This window comes from Ranitomeya variabilis, chromosome 4, assembly GCF_051348905.1.
Source record: "Ranitomeya variabilis isolate aRanVar5 chromosome 4, aRanVar5.hap1, whole genome shotgun sequence".
In the NCBI taxonomy this organism is placed as follows: Eukaryota; Metazoa; Chordata; class Amphibia; order Anura; family Dendrobatidae; genus Ranitomeya; species Ranitomeya variabilis.
In genome coordinates, this window is record NC_135235.1 from 171,772,825 (window position 1) to 171,789,391 (window position 16,567).

Sequence of the window (16,567 nt, forward strand, 5' to 3'; positions counted from 1 at the left end):
TCTACGGTCAGGAAGTTGGCAGACCGATACGTTAACCCATAAAGAACTCCTTCATTAACTTATTGTTGTTAACTCAAGCTGCACATTACTTGTGTTTATACCACCTACTTTACTCCTATTTACCCCTTCCTCTCCCTGCGTGGAGTAACCCCCTGTTCAATATAACCAATGTCAAAAGTGAACATATATCAAATGATCACAAAATATATATATATATATATATATATATATGTTAAAAAATGATTTTATTAAGAACCAAACATTACCAAAATTTTACAAAAAAGAAGAAGAGACAACAAAAAATACTACATTATATTACACAATGTATAATTAATGAGAAGACCAGATCCATATAGTAAAAAAGATACTAGAAAAATATATAAATAATTCATATACATATATGTGACCTTCCAAAGTGCAAAAAGCAAAAACCAATACATGGCACTACAATAGGCCCTCTATCCAAATAAAGTGCATATGCATCAATAATAATGGTCTAACCCAGACAACTAAAGTGCATAAATCTCTGGAAAAATACTAGTACCAGTGTGAAGATGATCTGTGGCCCTCAAGGACTCCGACCCCAACGTACGTTTCACCTGAGTGGCTTTTTCAAGTAGTGAAGACAAAGTGAAAGTGTGGTGTTACTTATACATAGCCCCCTCAAGTAAAATATAGTTAACCCTTGCTCTGCCTCCAGTCCGTTACTGCATCCCACAACCTGCTCATACTGCTTCCCTTCAAAGAACTGCTGTGTACCCAAACAGTAGTTTTCCACTACATATGTGATATCAACTATATAAAATTCTGTGGAGCAATGTGTGTTCAAGGTGTTCACAACACCTCTTGATACATTTCTTGAGGGGTGTAGTTTCCAAAATGTTGTCACTTGTGGGGGGTGTTTTCACTGTTTAGGCACATTAGGGGCCCTGCAAATGCGACATGGTGTCCACTATCTTATCCAGTCAATTTTGCATTCCAAAAGTCAATTAGCTCTCATTATCTTCCGAATCCTGCCGTGTGCCCAAACATATATGTGGTATCGGTGTACTCAGGACAAATTGCACAACAAATTATATGGTCCATTTTCTCCTGTTACCTGAAGCTAAAGCGACATTTTTGTGGGAAAAACATTTTTTCATTTTCACGGTTCAATGATATAAAATTCTATGAAGCACCTGTGGGTTCAAGGTGCTCACTACACAGCAAGTGTCTGCTATCTACTTCAGCCAACTTTGCAGCAATGGAATGTGGAGGAGCAAAAATCTTCCTGTGTAACACTGTCTCTGTGTAGAAGGGAGGCCTGGGCTGCTTAAGTTTCTTGTCCGGAACGGCTGGGGCCGCACTTCCTGTTGCTGGAGGGAATGCAATTGCAGCCGGAGCAAGCCGGTAACCTAGGTGTAGGGGTGTGTGGCCAGAGTCAGTGAGAAAAAAGGAACAGAACAGGGCTTCTTGCCAGAACACTGAGCTGGTACGGATCACAGCCGTGGTGAGGGGTACGTTAGGCCGCAGCGTGCAGAGACGGGGTGCCTGCATGAGAGACTTACTGATATAGGCAGGTGCGCCGGGTAACGCGTGCCAGGCAGAGTATTGCAGTGTGGACGTCCGGGTGACGGCTGACAGAAAGAGGAGCGCACGCCGAGCTAAGTCGTGCAGAGCCGCCATCCAGATGCTGGAGGCTACCCAGAGAGACACATGCTGAGCTGAAGTTTGTGGAGAGCTTGATTCTATTATGGGAATACCTCTTTAAGCCCCACAACAATAAGCAAGAAATTAAACTTTTTGACATATTTTTATGGGATGAGTTGTACATATTTTAGGCATCATTTTTGGATATATATTTATTAGAAGTTCAGCCCTATTAATAGTTTTTATAATGTTCATGTTTATAACATTCACCTTCACTTGATTCAATGAGGATGCCAAATGTCCATATGTTTTATACTTCTTAATAATTTGTTTGCAGCATTTTTCTTTAGAGAATGCAGAATGTTGTATATTTTTTATTTTATTTTAAAGCATTCTATTTTATAACCATACATTTTTTGTGGCTGTATAGCATTACACTACTACCTATTTGTATAAAATGTACAGGCATCTTTTAAGACCCCCAAACACAATAGATTAAAGTTGGCTGAATCCACTTATATTGGAAGGATCAGCAGACAGTCTAAGGGTACTGTCACACAGTGGCACTTTGATCCCTCCGACGGCATGATCCGTGACGTTGCAGCGTCGCTTGATTATCGCTCCAGCGTCGTAGATTGCGGTCCCACTTTGCAATACACGGCACTGGAGCGATAATTTCATGACGTAGTTGCGATGTAGAAGTCATACGGGACATTGGTAATATCGTGCACACCTTTGTTACACGCTGCGATCATGCCGCCACAGCGGGACACTTGACGACGAAATAAAGTTTCAAACGATCTGCTACGACGTACGATTCTGAGCGGGGTCCCTGATCGCAGTAGCGTGTCAGACACAGCGATATCGTAACTATATCGCTGGAACGTCATGGATCGTGCCGTTGTAGCGACCAAAGTCCACTGTGTGACAGTACCCTAATGTGTATGGGGGTACTCTCCTACTTCTATTCTTCTGTTCTCAGGGTGATGAGAGAGATATCAGTCGGCTAAGAGATATTTTTTGTATATAGGGGGCATTACAGTGTAACTAAGATATAACTAGATATATAACTAGATAGTAACCTTTGTTATGGCCAGGTGATTGTTGGTACTAATATGATTTTGGTGGAGCAGTGAATGGTGTGTATGACATCTGAGCTACTATTAGATAAGTGATGTACTTACCATGGCATAACTAAATCCGCAACTGTTAGTCCTGAAATAAATAAGTGAAATTTTAAGGAATATAATCTGCAAATTATGATTTCTTCATTTCTACAATACCTACTACATGTACTACAAAAGGACCAAAACAATATGCCCCTTTTTTATAAAGTTTATAAATAACCTACTACGGAAACTGAATAACATTGTTATAAACTTGTTAGTAAACTTATTTACTGGAGAGATAAGGAAATCTTTTTAAATCCAAACTTGCACGTTTCAATGATTTAAAAAAAACAAACAAAGGTATTCTAGTTGCCCTAAAAGACGTGCAACAATCAGATATCCCTTGGGACTGTACTGAACCGCCTTCAAGCTGTTTAACACATACACAGCCTTAGCATTGTCAGAGTAACCTCAGCAGGGCTATGAGTAAATGGAGGGTAACTGTTCTTCACTGCTGTGCTGTCACACATTATATGTAATCTTTAGTCAGTGTTTTGTAGCTTTCTCTCCTTATTTTTATTGCTACGCTGGGACATCCCCTCACAATCTAGATTCAGCACAAAATGGCTGCTGCATTCCCTGCTACTGCTTTCATCCAAGCTATGATAGTCCCTTCTGATTAGCTGTGCTATACTATGTGATGTAATAGAGAAGGCTGCAAGGCGTTATGGGAAAGAAAGGTCATGTGAACCTTATCTGGCTGTTACAAACTTCTGCCAAGTGTAAAGGCCCCGTCTCACATAGCGAGATCGCTAGCGAGATCGCTGCTGAGTCACAAGTTTTGTGACGCAACAGCGACCTCCATAGCGATCTCGCTATGTGTGACACGTACCAGCGATCAGGCCCCTGCTGTGAGATCGCTGGTCGTGTCGGAATGGCCTGGACCTTTTTTTGGTCGTTGAGGCCCCGCTGACATCGCTGAATCGGTGTGTGTGACACCGATCCAGCGATGTCTTCACTGGTAACCAGGGTAAACATCGGGTTACTAAGCGCAGGGCCGCGCTTAGTAACCCGATGTTTACCCTGGTTACCAAAAAAAACAAACAGTACATACTCGCCTTTCGGTGTCCAGGTCCCTTGCCGTCTGCTTCCTGCTCTCACTGACTGCCGGCCGTACAGTGAGAAGTGAGAGCACAGCAGTGACGTCACCGCTGCGCTCTGCTCTCACTGTACGGCCGGATCTCAGCCAGAGCAGGAAGCAGACGGCAAGGGACCTGGACACCGAAAGGCGAGTATGTACTGTTTGTTTTTTTTTGGTAACCAGGGTAAACATCGGGTTACTAAGCGCGGCCCTGCGCTTAGTAACCCGATGTTTACCCTGGTTACCTGGGTGCTGCAGGGGGACTTCGGCATCGTTGAAGACAGTTTCAACGATGCCGAAGTCGTTCCCCTGATCATTGGTCGCTGGAGAGAGCTGTCTGTGTGACAGCTCCCCAGCGACCACACAGCGACTTACCAACGATCACGGCCAGCTCGTATCGCTGGTCGTGATCGTTGGTAAATCGCTTAGTGAGACGGGGCCTTAAATTGACGGTGGCCGTCTTAGGTGACTCATGTGAATTGAATCACAAGGTGCAGCAAATTCTTAAAAATTCGACACAAATTCAATTTGCATGAAAGCAATTTGCTCATCCATGTTGTTTGCTTATCTTGCACTAGTATCTTTCAACTATTGACGAACACCTTCCTAAAGCCTTGCAGCTAATGAATAGCATTTATAGATTTTAATCCAAACCTGAACTAACTACAATAAGTGAGGTTTGTTTCACATGCAGCAGAAATTCAATTCCAATTCATCAAAGTGGGGTTTCATCTATAGCATATGCAAGGAATAATGCAAGTCATATTTAAGTGCATGGAATAGCCACATACAGTTCTATAAATACCTGTCATTTAAAGTGGCTGTACAGAATTAGAAAGGTGAGCTGACTATCATGGAGAAGATGGCTACCATTACTCAGCACTCAACACATACCTCCCAACTTTTGAAGAAAGGAAAGAGAAACAAATTATGGGTGGAAATTTTGACCACACTCCTGGCCATAACCCAGTTCATGACCAAATACTATTTCTTTCTCTCCCTGCAGGAGGAATTGCCAGAGGGGCGGTGGTAGTGAGGGAAATTTAGCACACGCCTGAGACTGCAGGGCGTAGACCCAAATCCAGGACTGTTGTCTGTATCCGGGACAGTTGGGACAAGCGATGAGCAGATGGATTCACGGGTCAGTGGTACCTGACAGCTGGATGGGAGGCTGCAAATCTCTAAACATTCCTGCATCCCTAGTGAGGCTTTTGATTAGTCCTGGTAGCACAATGTCACCAGTGCATCCTGCTCATCTCTTGTTGGGAACTATGGATTTAATTTTTGTTCCTTCATTCACAGTCGGAGCCGCCAGACCTTTCTCATCTTTATGTAGCGTCACTATATGACATCTGGCTTTTTTTGTGTCTGTAAGGTCGTGTTCACACGTTGCAGAAATACTGTGTTTTTTGTTATCTGATGATGTCTGCACCAAACTACACAATAATAATAATAAGTTTTATCAGAAGAAAATGCACCCAAACTGCAGAGTTCAGCAGCATCTTTAGACGCACAGGGGGCGCGGTTTTGTGAAATCACATCCACTTTGTTGGATAGTTAAACACAGTCGAATTTTTTGTGCAAAAAAACAGCAGAAAATACGTAGCATTTATGCTACATGTGAACAAGTACTAAATTTCCAAACAAAATGGATGTGATTCCATGAAATCTCCACCCCCGGTGTATCTAAAGATACTGCTGAACTCTGCGGTTTTGGTGCATTTTCACTCTATAGGCTTCGTCTGAAAAAAGTATGAAAAACAAACACTATTACAATTTTAAGCACAGAATCAAAGCTTTTCTTTAATATTAAAAAAAAGTATTAAAAACTCTACTTCATATCTTCCACAAAATCGCATCAAATAATAAGTGGGGAAGCGCAGCAAACACGTAATAATCAGAAAAGGTTGTTATTGTGTTGTATGATGCGGACACCTGCAGAAAAAAAAGCAGAAGAAAGAATGCAGCATTTACACTTCATGTTATTACTGCATCAGCATTAAAACTTTATAAAAAAATGTATGGGTTTAATAGACAAATAATATAATTCATGCCATTTTCTTATGTCAATTACCAATCCCCATAACTAATCTCATCGCTGTGTTGTGCAGGTCATTACAATTACAAATAAGTCTGAGTTATTTGGTGATCACTGATTTGTGATGTTTATTTTTATTTTTTTTAAATGCATTAAAATGACATTATTGTTTTCATTATCAAGTGTTTTTATTATTATATTTTAGTAATTGTATACAATGAAAAAATCTTTTATGCGCCCTGTAAAATACAAATACATACATTGTACATAGCATTGTATTTCTATAGGTATAATCTGCCTGTGGAGTCAGAGCCTGCAATACAGATCAAGTACACAGAATTCTCCCCATTAAACCATTAGAGCTTGTGGCTCATTCGCTTAAAGCCGGCGTCACACTCGGCGTAAGACAATACGGTCCGTATTTTACGGCCGTAATACGGCCGAAATACGGTGAAATGTTCCCAAAATAGTGATCCGTAGTCAGGGTGTGTCAGCGTATTTTGCGCATGGCATCCTCCGTATGTAATCCGTATGGCATCCGTACTGCGAGATTTTCGCGCAGGCTTGCAAAACCGACATCTAATGGATTTATGTGCTCAAATGTTCATTAAAACATATATACAGTATATATATATATATATATATATGTCATTGAGACACATATATATATATTCTGTATTTAGATTTCATTCAGCGCGATATCTGTGAACAGCCGGTAATTCAATTGCCGGCTTTTCATTTCTCCTGCACAAACCCGACAGGATATGAGACATGGTTTACATACAGTAAACCATCTCATATCCCCATTTTTTTTGCATATTCCACACTACTAATGTTAGTAGTGTGTATGTGCAAAATTTCAGCGCTGTAGCTGCTGAAATAAAGGGTTAAATGGCGGAAAAAATTGGCGTGGGCTCCCGCGCAATTTTCTCCGCCAGAATGGTAAAGCCAGTGACTGAGGGCAGATATTAATAGCCAGGAGAGGGTCCATGGTTATTGGCCCCCCCGTGGCTAAAAACATCTGCCCCCAGCCACCCCAGAAAAGGCACATCTGGAAGATGCGCCTATTCTGGCACTTGGCCACTCTCTTCCCACTCCCTGTAGCGGTGGGATATGGGGTAATGAAGGGTTAATGCCACCTTGCTATTGGAAGGTGACATTAAGCCAGATTAATAATGGAGAGGCGTCAATTATGACACCTATCCATTATTAATCCAATTGTTGGAAAGGGTTAAAAACACACACACACACATGATTAAAAAAGATTTTAATGAAATAAACACAGCGGTTGTTGTAATAATTTATTGTTCTCGCAATCCATTTCCAGGCCCTCGCTTGGCAAAATAATAAACGCACAAGATACATACCTTCTGATGTCAGATCACGTCCCACGAAGTAATCCATCTGAAGGGGTTAACTAATATTACAGGCACAGCTGCGATAAACCACTCGCTCGTGCCTGTAATCCCCGGGTGCTGAAAGGAAAGCAGTGATCTGTACTTACATTGAGTCGCGGTGAGGCGCCCTCTGGTGGATGTTCTCATGAACTGCAGCCTGGGAACTTTGTCCCACGCTCCAGGTCATATGAGGACATCCACCAGGGGGCGCATCACCGCGACTGAAGGAAATGTAGGTCATTGACCTACATTTCATTCATTCGCCGGGGGATTACAGGCACGGAGCACAGCTGCATTTAGCAGGGCTCCTGCCTGTAATATTAGTTAACCCCTTCAGATGGATTACATCGTGGGACGTGATCTGACATCAGAAGGTATGTATATTGTGCGTTTATTATTTTGCCAAGCGAGGGTTTGCAAATGGATTGCGAGAACAATAAATTATTACAACAACCGCTGTGTTTATTTCATTAAAATCCTTTTTAATCATGTGTGTGTGTGTTTTTTTAACCCTTTCCTACAATTGGATTAATAATGGATAGGTGTCATAATTGACGCCTCTCCATTATTAATCTGGCTTAATGTCACCTTCCAATAGCAAGGTGACATTAACCCTTCATTACCCCATATCCCACCGCTACAGGGAGTGGGAAGAGAGTGGCCAAGTGCCAGAATAGGCGCATCTTCCAGATGTGCCTTTTCTGGGGTGGCTGGGGGCAGATGTTTTTAGCCACGGGGGGGCCAATAACCATGGACCCTCTCCTGGCTATTAATATCTGCCCTCAGTCACTGGCTTTACCACTCTGGCGGAGAAAATTGCGCGGGAGCCCACGCCAATTTTTTCCGCCATTTAACCCTTTATTTTAGCAGCTACAGTGCACAAATTTTGCACATACACACTATTAACATTAGTAGTGTGGAATATGCAAAAAAAATGGGGATATGAGATGGTTTACTGTATGTAAACCATGTCTCATATCATGTCGGGTTTGTGAAGGAGAAGGAAAAAGCCGGCAATTGAATTACCGACTTTTCACTAACACCGCTGCGTATTTCTCGCAAGTCACACTGCAGGTCCGTGTGGAATCCGTATTTTTCTCGCCCCCATAGACTTTCATTGGCGTATTATTAGCGCAATACGCTGACAAACGCAGCATGCTGCGATTTTGTACGGCCGTAGAAAGCCGTATAATACTGAACCGTAATATACGGCTAATAGGAGCAGCCCCATTGAGAATAATTGTGCCGTATGTAATGCGAGTTTTACGGACGTAGTTTCTGCGCTCTTACGTCCGTAAAACTCGCCAGTGTGACGCCGGCCTAAGTGTCTGTCTGTAATGTTAAGGTTGTGGGTTGAAGACATGGGGAGACTCACAGGAGAAAAAATTACATTTTTTTAATTGCTTATTATTTTTACTACTTTTGTAGGAACAAAAAAAATATGTTTCTTCACCTTAAGGAGCATATAAATGCATTGTTATATATGCGATGTATCTCTATGGATATGTGTAAACTACTTTCATAACCAGCAATAGAAGTCAAGATTACCAAATTTTCCTATCAACACCATAAGCTCTGACTCATTGGTGGTGCAGCAGCATGCAAACATGAAAACTTGAGTTTGAGTCCCAGGGAGACCAAACACAAGGAAAAGAAGCAGTGAATATATAGTTTAATTTATGCATCCCCACCAACTGAGGAGGCGCTACAGAGTGATGAAGAAGTCTGAGAGGTGAGTAAAGAAGCCGGGACAAAACCTCTGACATGACGGGCCGATTGAGAGCTATGACTACATGCCACATTTTTCAATCCATTTAAAATTGTGCTGGAGAAGTGGTGTTGGGTTTCAGGCAATTTTGTTGTAACCTGACATTTTTCTAGAGAGCATTCACGCCCAAACAAAATAATAATGATAATATCTGAAATCCTTGGTGGCTTTATATAATTAGTAAATCCTTATTAGGTGAACCCCTTATCATCACGTTGAAGGTGTTGCAGTGCACCAAAAGTAACACGGCTCTATGCATTGTGTAGTGGTAGTGTAAGGAACTGTGCCAATTACTGTAGGCTATGCTCTCAGTGTGAAAAACAAGATAATCTTGTAGTTATGATACCTTTTAATGGCTAACAAAAATAAAATAAATGATGTTACAAAGCACTCTGAGAGCATTATTTTTTCAACTGGCTAACACGGTACCAAACCCCTTTTTTTCTTTTAACTAAAAGTTAGGCTATGCTCACATCATAGTTTTACCACATGCTAGTGGCTCTGTCAAGGCTTCCGTCTGATGCCCTCTGAAACAGGATTCAGGCTTTTCTGCTGACAGGGCCATTGACTTTAATGAAGCAAATGGAGTCACTTTGTGCTCTATGTAACCTCCTTTTTGGCAGTGCTCATCTTTTTGATTCAAACACAAAAGTGTGGTCGTCTTTGCTTTTGTGCCCGCCTCAAAATGGTGGACACTGCTGAAAAGAAGGTCAGACAGAGACCAAAATGACTCCTTCTGCTTTGTTAAAGTTAAGAGTCCAGTCCGTTGATCTGACTGAATTCCATTTTCAGTGCTTCACACAGAAGCTCCAAAAGAGCCACTAATGTGGGAGAAAACAAGATGTAAACTAGGCCTTATGGTGTGCTGCAACTCCTCCAATCAACTGATCAATGAGAACGCAGACAGTGACACATAAGTGCAGCGCCCCAGAGTCCTGGTCATTGCAGTACTGTCGCTCCGCCGCTAAGGGTAGTGATGGTACGTCTGATGGCACTGAAGGAGTTCACCTAACCAGGTATCACAGACACTAATACACTTCATAGTCTGGCCTCCAGGGGGAGCTAAGGGTGCTATGTATTAGGCCACTCCTCACAATCTGGTAAAAATGGGGGTTAGATAGAAAGTTAGAGAGAAGCTGACTGGGTTGGAACCAGGCAACATCCTGTGGCAGAGGGTGTTGCAGGGGAAGCTTCAGGGGGGTCCCTGTCAGGGGTGGGATCCTGACAGGGGCCTAGCGAACAGGAAAGAACGTTAAGGAACCGCGCCTGCACTACATCGCGGCGGTATCTCAAGAAAGGACAAGAAGCGAGGTTTATTGTGGAGAGTGAGAAACGAGATCAAAGCAGAAAGGAGATAACACCAATAGGAGTTGTGCTGTAAGATCGAGGCAACATCCTATTGAGGCGCGTAGCCGGTGGCCAGAATGCCGAGGAAGTATTAGGCTCCAAGCAATACTTCAAACAGAGGCAGGACAGTTAATTTTAGGTTGGCTGTCTCACCAAAATCACCTAAGAAGACATAGGGGGCAACTGTGGGAGAGGGGCGATGCTAGGGTCCCGGAAGAACTCCAGGCCTTCCCGTCATATGGGTGCGTCCTATCCATATCATCTGGGGGACGGAGAAGAACATCAGAACAGACTTAAGTTGTGGGAAATAACATCAGATACAGACACAACAGTTGTGAGGACTATCCCGTGGTGCTCAGCAGGGAAGTACTACAACACACAGGCGCTAGAAGGTAGGCACAGATTTTCACCTGCAAAGGGAACTCTGGAGGTGCCATCGGACCGGCCGGTCCCATACAGCCCTGTTAACCGTACTCTGGAGTGAGGACCTTGAAGCCTTCAGTAAAGAGGTAAAGAGACTGCAACCCTGTGTCCTCGTTATTCATCGCGACCTGCACCACGCACCACCACTTACAACTTTCATTGGACGCCCCTTAGCAGGGTCACGGACTGGGTCTAGCCACCGTGACAACCTCAGGACTGGGACAGAGAAGCCCGGTACCGAGTACCCCGCGGCCCTGCATCTGGGGGTGCTCCAAACTTGGCATCACGAACAGGATCTACTTAAGCCTGAAGAATCAGGTCATGTGTGCCTTGGAACTGTGATTTATTGTGCTTGAACTGTGACTTATTGCAAAGACTGTGGATTGCCACTTGCCGCCAGAAGTTCCCGCCAAAACCGCCGCCATTGCAGCGCTAAGAGGAGCGCAGGAGAAGAAGAGGGGTGTGAAGTGGGCGTAGGCAAGTTGGAGGGCATGAAAGACAATGGCTGCCCAGTCTAAATATTTCTGTACCTTGAGGACGTGTCCGTTAGCAGCTGAGATCCGCCTCCTAATCCTTAATGGAGGGCGGAGACAAAGGAAACGAAACCGCCCACGACGGAGAGAGCGGGAAAAAGACCAGGAAGCGACCCATGTGGAGGATGCAATGGCTGACCGCTCAGACCCAGAGTGTGGGGTTGAAGTGGAGAACTCCCCCAGCTACCCGGAGGCACTTGAAGAAGTAGAACTGCCCGCTTTCCATCACCCCAAGGCCACTCAATGCTCCCATCATGTGAAGAACAGGCACAAAAACAACCAGGATGCCACGCTGAATCTCCTGTCCCACCACGGGTGGGCAGAGACCCAGGATGGTGACCCTGCGGTCCGTCGGGTGAAAGAGCTCCTGACGCAGGCAGGTTTGCATCCCGGCCCGGATGATCCACAAGAAACCCAACAGCTGTGGAAGGGGAGAAGCAAACTGTTTATTTACGATGGTAAGCTGTGCCGAAGGAGTATCGACCCCCGCACCCATGAATTGGTATGGCAGATAGTGGTTCCAAGGCAAGATGCGCCCATGGTTCTGGGAGCGTACCACGATGGGGCTGGACACTTTGGGTGGAGGAAGTTGGAGAGACTACTCCGAGGGAGATTCTATTGGATTGGCATGAAAAGAGCCATTGAGCAGTGGTGCCGGGAGTGTGGCCCTTGCAGCCTACGCCGGAAGGACCGTGACAGCCAATGGGCTCCCTTGCAGCCCATCATCACCAAATGGCCGCTAGAACTGGTCGCGCTAGACCACTTGAAGCTGACGCCTAGCCAGTCAGGCTATATCTATGCTCTCACCATAGTGGATCACTACTCCAGGTTCCTGGTGGTTGTACCTGTCAAGGATCTAACGGCCAGGACGGCCGCCAAAGCCTTCCAGCAGTACTTCTGTAGGCCCCATGGGTATCCGGAGAAGGTACTGACCGATCAGGGACCGGCATTTGAGGCGGAGGTGTTCCAGGAGTTCTGCCATCTGTACGGGTGTAAGAAGATCAGAACCACACCGTACCATCCACAAACCAACGGGATGTGTGAAAAGATGAACCAAGTGGTGATCGACTTACTGAAGACCTTGCCTGTGAAAGAACGGAACCTGTGGCCAACAAAATTGCCCGACCTGGTAGACATGTACAACCGCATCCCAATGAACTCTACTAACTGCACTCCGGCGTACCTGATGTGAGGAAGGCCTAGCAAGTTGCCCATTGATCTGGACAGGGGGTTCTAACCCCCGAAGATACCTCGCCGGATGCCGATTGGGATACAGAGAGGCAGCAAAGGTACCGCAAAGTACAGGAGTGCGTGGAAAGAAGCCTCGCTCAGGCCAAGCAAAAACAGGAAAGGGACTACAACCAGCATGCTCCTGTGATTCCCTTGCCCCCTGGTGAGCAAGTACTCAAGCGGAAGAGAAGGCTACACAAGCTTGACGACCAATGGGAAGCGGAACCGTATACCATCCTGCCATCCGATTTCGACAATACTAAAGTCTGTCTCATCAGCAAAGATGGGGGGGAACCTCAACGGCAATATCCAGAGACCACCTTAAGGTATGCCCTGACAAGTTGAGAGAGAAGGAAACAGATCCAAGAACCTCTCCACCTGTAGAAGAGGAGAAGATGATACACACTGTTCTTGGCGATTTTCCCCAGTCGTGGACTCAGATAAATCAGGCCATCGTGGTACCTGTATTACCGTTTCGTCAACCGAACCCACCTGAACTGAATGTGGTGCCAGATCCCCCGGACCCGCCAACACCACAGACCCCGCCCGACGATGCCATGCCCACCGTCGGACCGGCGGAGCCTTCCTCTGCTATCGGCGAATCTGCCATACCCACTGTTGCTAGCAGCAGCTCTGAGAGATCCAGCATGCCAATGCTACCCAGACTCACTAGAAGTGTAGCTAGAAGGCAGTGCACTACACCAGTGGTAGCAAGCATAGCGAGCCCTGCTAGGCCAATAGCAACCCCTGCACTACGGAGGTCTACACGCAGCACCAAGAATCAAACTCCCCTTCGCTACAAAACTTGGAGGTATTAACAAAAGTTGCTAATTGTGTTTGTGTAAATATCTTTGTTACAAGTTTAACCCCTTCATGACCCAGCCTATTTTGGCCTTAATGACCTTGCCGTTTTTTGCAATTCTGACCAGTGTCCCTTTATGAGGTAATAACTCAGGAACGCTTCAACGGATCCTAGCGATTCTGAGATTGTTTTTTCGTGACATATTGGGCTTCATGTTAGTGGTAAATTTAGGTCGATAATTTTTGAGTTTATTTGTGAAAAAAACGGAAATTTGGCAAAAAATTTGAAAATTTCGCAATATTCACATTTTGAATTTTTATTCTGTTAAACCAGAGAGCTATGTGACACAAAATAGTTAATAAATAACGTTTCCCACATGTCTACTTTACATCAGCACAATTTTGGAAACAATTTTTTTTTTTGCTAGGAAGTTATAAGGGTTAAAATTTGACCAGTGATTTCTCATTTTTACAACAAAATTTACAAAACCATTTTTTTTAGGGACCACCTCACATTTGAAGTCATTTTGAGGGTTCTATATGGCTGAAAATACCCAAAAGTGACACCATTCTAAAAACTGCACCCCTCAAGGTGCTCAAAACCACATTCAAGAAGTTTATTAACCCTTCAGGTGTTTCACAGCAGCAGAAGCAACATGGAAGTAAAAAATGAACATTTAACTTTTTAGTCACAAAAATGATCTTTTAGCAACAATTTTTTTATTTTCCCAAGGGTAAAAGGAGAAACTGGACCAGGGACGTTGTTGTCCAATTTGTCCTGAGTACGCTGATACCTCACATGTGGGGGTAAACCACTGTTTGGGCGCACGGCAGAACTCGGAAGGGAAGGAGCGCCATTTGACTTTTTGAATGAAAAATTGGCTCCAATCTTTAGCGGACACCATGTCGCGTTTGGAGAGCCCCCGTGTGCCTAAACATTGGAGCTCCCCCACAAGTGACCACATTTTGGAAACTAGACCCCCCAAGGAACTTATCTAGAAGCATAGTGAGCACTTTAAACCCCCAGGTGCTTCACAAATTGATCCGTAAAAATGAAAAAGTACTTTTTTTTCACAAAAAAATTATTTTAGCCTCAATTTTTTCATTTTCACATGGGCAACAGGATAAAATGGATCCTAAATTTTGTTGGGCAATTCCTCCTGAGTACACCAATACCTCACATGTGGGGGTAAACCACTGTTTGGGCACATGGTAAGGCTCGGAAGGGAAGGAGCGCCATTTCACTTTTTGAATGGAAAATTATCTCCATCGTTAGCGGACACCATGTCGCGTTTGGAAAGCCCCTGTGTGCCTAAACATTGGAGCTCCTCCACAAGTGACCCCATTTTGGAAACTAGACCCCCCAAGGAACTCATCCAGAGGCATAGTGAGCACTTTAAACCCCCAGGTGCTTCACAAATTGATCCGCAAAAATGAAAAAGTACTTTTTTTTCACACAAAATTTCTTTTAGCCTCAATTCTTTCATTTTCACATGGGCAACAGGATAAAATGGATCCTAAAATTTGTTGGGCAATTTCTCCTGAGTATGCCGATACCTCATATGTGGGGGTAAACCACTGTTTGGGTGCACGGCAAGGCTCGGAAGGGGAGGCGTGCCATTTGACTTTTTGAATGGAAAATTAGCTCCAATCGTTAGCGGACACCATGTCGCGTTTGGAGAGCCCCTGTGTGCCTAAACATTGGAGCTCCCCTACAAGTGACCCCATTTTGGAAACTAGACCCCCCAAGAAACTTATCTAGATGCATAGTGAGCACTTATAACCCCCAGGTGCTTCACAGAAGTTTATAACGCAGAGCCGTGAAAATAAAAAAATAATTTTTCTTTCCTCAAAAATGATTTTTAGCCCAGAATTTTTTATTTTCCCAAGGGTAATAGGAGAAATTGGACCCCAAATGTTGTTGTCCAGTTTGTTCTGAGTACGATGTTACCCCATATGTGGGGGTAAACCACTGTTTGGGCGCACGGCAGGGCTCGGAAGGGAAGGCACGCCATTTGGCTTTTTGAATGGAAAATTAGCTCCAATCATTAGCGGACACCATGTCGCGTTTGGAGAGCCCCTGTGTGCCTAAACATTGGAGCTCCCGCACAAGTGACCCCATTTTGGAAACTAGACCTCCCAAGGAACTAATCTAGATGTGTGGTGAGCACTTTGAACCCCCAAGTGCTTCACAGAAGTTTATAACGCAGAGCCATGAAAATAAAAAATAATTTTTCTTTTCTCAAAAATGATTTTTAGCCCACAATTTTTTATTTTCCCAAGGGTAACAGGAGAAATTGGACCCCAAAAGTTGTTGTCCAGTTTCTCCTGAGTACGCTGATACCCCATATGTGGGGGTAAACCACGGTTTTGGCACACGTCGGGGTTCGGAAGGGAAGTAGTGACGTTTTGAAATGCAGACTTTGATGGAATGCTCTGCGGGCGTCAGGTTGCGTTTGCAGAGCCCCTGATGTGCCTAAACAGTAGGAACTCCCCACAATTGACTCCATTTTGGAAACTAGACCCCCAAGGGAACTTATCTAGATGTGTAGTGAGCACTTTGAACCCCCAAGTGCTTCACAGAAGTTTATAACGCAGAGCCGTGAAAATAATAAATGTGTTTCCTTTCCTCAAAAATATTTTTTTAGCCCAGAATTTTTTATTTTTGCAAGAGTAACAGGAGAAATTGGACCCCAAAAGTTGTTGTCCAGTTTCTCCTGAGTACGCTGATACCCCATATGTGGGGGTAAACCACTGTTTGGGCACATGCCGGGGCTCGGAAGGGAAGTAGTGACGTTTTGGAATGCAGACTTTGATGGAATGGTCTGCGGGCATCATGTTACGTTTGCAGAGCCCCTGATATGCCTAAACAGTAGAAACCCCCCACAAGTGACCCCATTTTGGAAACTAGACCCCCCAAGGAACTTATCTAGATGTGTGGTGAGCACGTTCAACCCCCAAGTGCTTCACAGAAGTTTACAACGCAGAGCCGTGAAAATAAAAAATCATTTTTCTTTCCTCAAAAAAGATGTTTTAGCAAGCAATTTTTTATTTTCACAAGGGTAACAGGAGAATTTGGACTCCAATATTTGTTGCCCAGTTTGTTGTGAGTACGCTGATACCCCATATGTGGGGGTAAACCACTGTTTGG

The 16,567-nt window shown here is 44.2% G+C and overlaps 1 protein-coding gene across 1 annotated transcript in view; it reads right to left on the minus strand.

Annotated features, from left to right (window-relative positions):
- The window catches only part of LOC143770110 (heparan-alpha-glucosaminide N-acetyltransferase-like), a 1,433,242-nt gene that overhangs the window by 853,559 nt on the left and 563,116 nt on the right, over positions 1-16,567 (minus strand). Inside the window, exon 9 of the mRNA XM_077259379.1 lies at positions 2,814-2,844. Coding sequence (XP_077115494.1) covers positions 2,814-2,844 — 31 coding nt within the window. The remainder of the gene's footprint in view (positions 1-2,813; positions 2,845-16,567) is intronic.